We start from the raw sequence: 7,768 nt of genomic DNA, 5'->3' as shown, positions 1-7,768 counted from the left end.
ATGTCATCAGCCCACATCATTGTGCCACTTCTTTGTACTCCAGCCTCTAGATTAACAGCCTAAACAAACATACAAAATTTTATAGAAGCTGTACAAAATATAGTATATATGCGCAATATTGAAGCGTTCAAGGGGATATAAAGGTAATGTACATCACATACACGTGTACTCTCATGCAACAAAATACAATTAGATTTAATAGTATAAGCTCTTTTATTCATCATAATAGATTGGAAATTTAAGTGTCTTACGAGGGTGAGTAAAAAGTTACCCGCTCTGTCGGTGTAGAATTTATTTTAAGCAATTGTCAAAAAAGACATACATCATTTTTTGACATAATCACTCAATTTCTGTATACACTTTGTCCATTTGCTGAAGGACCTTCGTATTTTCTCGTTAAAAAATGTTTTGGGCTGAGCTGCGAACCACGAATGCATCGTCGTCTTCACCTTTTCATCAGCTTTTTCGGCATCCATCTCGCACAAACTTTTTAAAACCCAAATCTGTCGTGCACTATTGCATAAGCAGAGCCGTGGCTGATTTGCAAATGATTTGCCACATTATCCAGTGTCACTCGTCTATTCCATAGATAGCACGTTCAATGTTGTCATCGTGGATGTGGACGGGCGTCCAGCTGTTTTTTCATAACACTTGTGCGATCTTCTTTGAACTTTTGTGCCCATTCAAACACACTTCGTGACAAAACACTTTCTCCATAATGTGCATTAAATCTTTGATAAATATAGGCATCAAACATAACCTCCGACCACAAGAAACGAATCACAGCATCCTGCACTGTTTTCCTGCAAATCACCATTGCAAAGCGCCATTACTCGCGCAACGGTCACAAACGAATTGACGTAACACAATGAAACCTACGCAGCAGCACTGAACAGATATTGACGTCATACGAAGAGTGCAGATGGATCAATACGGTCGACAGAAGTTTTAACTATCTGGAGTGCGGATAAATTTTTACCGAGAGTCGTATAGGAATCTATAATCTGTAAGTACACCTTTGGCTGAATGGAAATTTCTCTTACATATAGTCAAAAATGCAGAAACAGTGTATTGAATTGGAAAGTGATAAAAAATAAGTGAAGTTTCGAGGTTGCATGTGCTTGCATGAGTACACAGGACGTTTTTAGCGAATAAAAAATAATTTTGAAAGACACGAGACTTATCTTGTATTTTATGTACTCTCTGTGTCCGAATTTCCAGAAGCTCTCTATCTTATGAAGTGTTTTAGATTAGCCGGAAAATTTTGTATGTACATACAAGAAGTATACGATCTAAGTGGAATATTCCATTATTCTCTTGATACAACAGAAACGAAATTTACAGAACTTCTCAGAAAGTTGGTTTATTATTACCAAATTAATAGAATTAATATACGTTTATCATCTTTACATACCTAAGTCGTGGAGGTTTATCGTGCGTAAAAAATTAGTGTCGTTTCAAAGTTACATTTCGTACATTTTAAGCCTATAATTTGTAACGTACAAAACAATGTAAATTTGAGCTGTTTCTTATCTCCACAATAAGAAAATCCAACTTTACGTTTTTTACACAATGATATTTATGGAACAGTAATATCATATTATTGCATCGCTTGGAGAATGAAGTCAAGGTACGATGTGACCCTAGTGTAAACGCTGGGATACCCAGCTGTGCCGCACTTATAAGCATAAGACACAATACCTATTAAATACGAGGTTCATTCATGTTGTATGAGCAGTGGTCCGCCGCGGTCAGCCTGAAAGGATCGTTAAATTTTTAATCAAAGATACTGAAATATATCGATCGAATTGTATTGAAATTATACTTATATACAGTAATAATCTTCTATTGATTTGTGTATTGAAATACTCCAATTTATAATGTACATGTTATATGTATTTTGAGCAAAACTAAGATTAGAAGGAAATTAGATTAAATACCATAATGAGGTGTGAGAAGTGGGCAAGACTATTAAATTGTGTTTATCTATTATTTCTAATGTTTAAGACGTCGATTTGATGTTAATTCGAATTGACGTGTCTTCAGATACCGTATAGTTTGTAGTAACTCTGTAACTTAATTACCGTACAAGAATCCTCTCCACCCTGAGCATGTTCGGCGCATATTATACCATCAGTGATATCAGGTGCATTAGGAAATTTGGGATAAGCTATTTTGCATTCGGCGTTCTTAATCACTGGCATTTGTACTTCCATTAATGCATTACGTCGTGGTCGTCCTACGAAGAAAATAAGAAAGATATTTAAGACTGGAACTGTTTAATTTTATTATAAAATTGATATCACTTACTATATCTTAACGCTCCCCATCCAGCAACAAGGGGGTTATAGCCGACGAAGTTGCTCTTTCGTAGGGGCTCTTTCGTACAAATGGGATATACGTACCCTGAAAAATAAAAAAATAAATGAAAATGCAGAAAACGAATGACCAAAAGTATGAGAAAGAATTGTACACGCTTTATGACACAATATACGTGTACAGTAAGAAATTTCAGGATATGATACTTCATTAATACTCAATAGCATATATATATATATATATATATATACATATATATATATTTGAGGACTTACTCGAAAATGGCACCTCCTCCACCAATCTAAGAATGGCAATATTATGATTGTGTATGTTTTCTATTCCATCCATATGTACACAATGTGCTGCGGTCAAAACATGCCTAGCCGTTATCAGGGAACCTCCGTACTTCCATAGTGGTTTGTCTGGGTTTCGGGGATTATGAAAACTTAATGCAGCGATCCATGGCCAAGCGCCTAAAATGCAATAGTCATAGTTGTGAATATACATAATTTTTTCTCACATAATGAGTAACAACGATTATTATCTATTTGATATTCGATCATACAGCAGACGATAAGTACATACGTACAAATACTCTGAAATAGAGATTTGATAAAGACAGAAATTAAATTTTTATTCCAGTGGAATACAAATTATTAAATAATTCTATATAATTTCTATTTGAACTATACTGAACTATAAAGTTCAAACGTGTAATTTCTGCCCTAACAGTTTTTGATCTCTATCTATATTATTACTCCTATATCAATTTTTTATTTCAAGCAAAAAGATACTCTTCCTAACATGGAGTAGAAGAAAGAAATAATTCAAGTTAATAAGTAAAGTTACTACCGATAAAATCATAGCATTATTATTTAGTCTAATTGAAATGTACATTGATGTGCTGTTTAATGCCTTTAAAGTTCATTCTTTGCAGTAAATGGCTTATTATTAATCGGAAAGAAAGACATAAAACGTACCAAGTTCAGCTGGTTTACCATCGACCACCCTGGTATGAGAGACGTTGCTAAAACCACAGTATGGTGGTCGCCAAGCCTTATACTTATACACAGTTTTTATTAAAATTTCTCTCTTCTCTTTGTTTGGATCGTCCGGACAGCAAACGATCGTAACATTGCCCTGGTATCTGCACACTGATCGTCTATAAAAATCGGTGGCTGTACGGTACTGTATCTGCCATATTTCTTGCAGAGGTTTACATTTTCTGTAGTCAAGGCACCTGCCTTCTTGATTGTCCGGTGTGGTACATTCTGGATCAAACAATTTTAAAACATTTATACAGTTCAAAGATGCGTAAGAAAGCGACACCGATTACTCAACTTTCGAAGTAAAAAGCCGATCAAGTCCACCGGATTGCCCTACAGACACGTATTAATCCGTAAGAGTTAGTCATCATGTTGATAATAATTATCTAAAGAAACTTTTCACGTGAAAATATAAAATTTTAATTGATTAGATATTGTGTTAGCCATACTTAAGAAAGAAAATGAAAATGAATGAAATGAAAGAAAAGGACTACCTTCAACCTCATTTTTTAAATAAACACTTTGTCAGTTTTGCGGTAAATAAATTCTTAGGAATTCAGGACAGTTTTTAGTGAATCATTTTGTTTCGACCGTTCGCGGAGAGACGCGATCGCGAGATAGCACGTCAACGAGAGTTGTAAGTTCCCGTTACGATTAAATAATCGACGCCACGAACTGATCGATCCCCTTATTTCGATTATGATAATAAGGGTAGTTCAATGAAATTCCACAGAATTAACACAAATAAATTAATGTTTATTTCAACAACTTATTAACTAGAAAGATATAAAAGGAACAAAAAAAATGTAACTGCGTTTTGGTTGATAAGTAATGCGCGACATACCACATGTGTTGACGGTTCGACTTCTCGAAAAGTTCTGAACGCCTTTCGATTTTTTTCGTTTTTTCTGGAAGGCGACCCCCACTACGTTCGGATCACGCCACATTCTTTTACTGCGAGGTAAAATACGGGCCACGAGTCGACGTTTCTGGAAGTCGCCCTGCTTAATGAACCACGCGCTTGCCGCTACAATGTTTGTTTGCCGGGCAGACGCGACGATCCGTCTGCGACATTATAGTGCCGCGATCGATAGTTAAGAATATGACCTATGGTAAGCCGCATGGCGTAACATTCTCCCCCCGTTGAGAGGGTACCGATCAAACTAGCGAGGTGTGGTTGAAGTTCCCATCTTATTTCGTCTCGGTGGCTAGTTGTTCGGGTTTCTCGAGATCGGGTTGAATTGGCAGTGGGACAAGCCTTTTGACGCCCCGATCCAAAATGCTCTTTGCCGTCTGAACTGTAGCTGTCCGGATGACACCATCGGCGCCTGGATGAACCTTGATAACTCGGCCCAGAGGCCAATGCATGGAGGGAACGTTGTCCTCTCTGAGGATGACGATTGTGCCCTTTTGGATGCTGTGTCCACCCTTGCTCCATTTATTGCGGTTGGTTAGCTCGTTCAAATACTCCTTATGCCAGCGGTTCCAAAAATGTTGTTTAAGCTGTTGGATATGCTGCCATTTGGAGAGTCGGTTCGATGGAATGTCTCTGAAATCTCGATCACGTAAGCACATTAATGAATCGCCAATGAGGAAATGTCCGGGAGTGAGGGCTAGGAAATCATTTGGATCGGTGGAGATAGGAGTTAGCGGGCGGGAATTGAGGACTGCTTCTATTTCTATGATAAGAGTATTACGGTGTTAAGCTCATATGTTTCTGTTTCTCCACTCGCGCTGCGCCATAATATCCTTTGATATTTCCGATCCTCTGGTCGTACGAGGAATTGCCGATACATTTTCTCGATGTCGCCAGTGAGTACGTACTGATGAGCGCGGAATCTAATTAATATACAAAATAAATTGTGAATTGATTCGAGAATATAGGATTTCCCCATTTTCATGATTATCGTGATTTTTGTATAAATATATTTTTTAAGATACTAATAATTGGGTACTTATAAATTAGTATTATCAATTATTTTGCATTTATAATTCCGCCTCTAGTATAAGTGTTAATTGAAAACTAACTTTATGTTTCAAAAAGTACTAGCAAAGTCGTTGAGTAACAAGCCACTGATGCTAACACAAATAGCATTGTCGTAATTAAATATTTCTAAATATTCATTTTTCATTTTGAACCTGTAGAAACAATTTATTATATATACTATTAGCTAAGAAATTGCATATTTAATTAAGTCGAAATATAAAACTTAGTTATTTTGATAATTTAGAAAATAAAAAACTGACAAACGTTTCAATTTAATTTATGGTTGGAACAAAAGACAGTTATTTTTCATTAATTGAAATATTGCAATGCAGAGTACTTTCCTAAATACGGCGAGAGTATTCCTGATGGTGAAACGAGCGTTGCTTCATCGAACGCAGCTAAAGAAAACAACATCTATGTAGTTGGTGGTACGATGCCTGAAATAGAGGGCGATAAATTGTACAATACCTGTACTATTTGGGGTCCCGATGGAACTTTGATAGCAAGACACCGAAAGGTAAGTAATATATTCCTTTATGGCTTTGAATTTGAAAATATCGGGGTGAAGAAAGTGACTCTATCTAGGAATAATTTAGGAATATACATATGTACATACGTATACTATAACCAATTCTATAATTTACGGTTTATAAAATACGTTATGATACGGGAAACGCCCATTTTTGTTGTAATGTGTTTGTTGTTGTATAAATTTTTCACATACTTAAAATATTATTATACTTATTTTTTCTCCTTTTTAAACATTATTAAATGATAAGATTTTTTAATAAAAGAAAGTGATAAAAACGCTGTCAGTTATTAAATAAAAAATAATTAAAGTTTAGGAGTTGGTAACTTTGATATTAAATTACAAAAGTTGCAGCAATATAATTAGCGACCACATTTTTATGTTATTAGGTACATCTATTCGACATCGACATTCCTAATAAGATTACTTTTCGAGAGAGTGATTCACTCAGTCCTGGTAACTCCCTAACGACGTTCGATGTGAAGGGCTGCAAAATAGGTATTGGCATTTGCTATGATATTAGATTCGAGGAAATGGCACGCATTTATCGGAACAAAGGTACAGTAACTTAATCGATCAATACTTAACTAGCAAAAAATTAAATATCTTTCTTAAATATATTCTATATAAAATTAATATAATCTGTAACTCTGTATAAAAAGAAGCTTAATTTAAAAAACCAGTATATTTGCTGAAAATGAAACAAATAAAAGAATTAAAAGCACAATAAGAGGACTGTCCTCGCATATTCAGAAATGATGGAATGTGAACCGTGCAACTACGAAGTTATTTCCTGCTTCTCTGGGTTAGGTTGCCAAATGCTGATATATCCAGCGGCATTCAATATGACCACTGGACCACTGCACTGGTCATTACTTCAGCGTTTCAGAGCGAATGATAATCAATTATACGTTGCCTGCATATCACCGGCTCGTGTTCCTTAAGCAAGTTACGTCGCATGGGGACATACACAGTTGACCAATCCCTGAGGAAAGATTCTTTACGATTTGGAAACTCAAGAGAATATGGCAGTCACCGATATCGGTAATTTACAGCTTAAAATTAAAAGCGAGAGATCCATGATGTAATTAATTTTTAGTCTCGTTAATTTATCGATTTAGCCATCTTCCTTTGTATTTGTTGAATTTATTAGTAAGCATTACTTATTATTTCGTATGTTTCTTTTTTCTATCAGATCTAAAAGTTGTTGAGGAAGTAAGGGCTCGGATACCTACATTTTCTCAGAGACGTACAGATTTGTACGACACTGTCTGTAAGAAGGAGTAACTCTACACTAAAACAGAAAATGTTTTTTTATAATATTTCTACTACGATATCCTTTTTTTGTGAATTATTACTAATTTCTTATCATTTGTACTAAATGAATGACTCAATTAAGAAAACTAAAACGTTATAAATAATAATCTGTATATCTTGTGTATCAACATGTAATTGGATATTATAATAATATAGGAATGCTATAATAATATAGGATAATAATATAGGAGAATAATAATATACAAAAAAATACATGCTTTTAAACACCTTTAATATCGATCACATAAATTGTTATAATTCACAATGATTACGCATACATAAAAGACCCCTTGATAGTAAAATTTACGATCAAAAGGCAATTACGTATCGTTTAACAACATTTAATTTATAACACCTTTTAAACATTTAGACAGATTAACACATAACACTTCTTATATATAAACATCAATTCGAAGTTATCAGCTTGGAGAAATTGGTCGATTAATACCTGTAGATTGTCTGTCTCGATGAAAGAATTAAAGAGAGCAAAAACATGATAATGCCGCTAATATAATATTCCTTCTTTCTTGTATCTGTCTGCCTCTCAGGTCGTTTTACTAATTACAATAA

At 34.9% G+C, this 7,768-nt stretch overlaps 1 protein-coding gene across 1 annotated transcript; it reads left to right on the top strand.

Moving 5' to 3' along the window:
- The first annotated feature begins 853 nt into the window (after positions 1 to 853).
- On the top strand, positions 854 to 7,326 carry LOC143304660 (omega-amidase NIT2-A-like). Its single transcript, XM_076627168.1, has 5 exons — positions 854 to 1,006; positions 5,685 to 5,869; positions 6,271 to 6,439; positions 6,692 to 6,925; positions 7,077 to 7,326. Exons 2-4 carry the CDS (start codon positions 5,786 to 5,788, stop codon positions 6,823 to 6,825), a joined length of 387 nt encoding a protein of 128 aa, XP_076483283.1. The 5' UTR covers positions 854 to 1,006; positions 5,685 to 5,785; the 3' UTR covers positions 6,826 to 6,925; positions 7,077 to 7,326.
- Positions 7,327 to 7,768: the final 442 nt, after the last annotated feature.

The sequence above is a fragment of the Bombus vancouverensis genome, unplaced genomic scaffold, assembly GCF_051014615.1.
Source record: "Bombus vancouverensis nearcticus unplaced genomic scaffold, iyBomVanc1_principal scaffold0045, whole genome shotgun sequence".
NCBI lineage: Eukaryota > Metazoa > Arthropoda > Insecta > Hymenoptera > Apidae > Bombus > Bombus vancouverensis.
The sequence above is the reverse complement of the archived record's forward strand: the minus strand, read 5'-3'. Positions and strand labels throughout refer to the sequence as shown.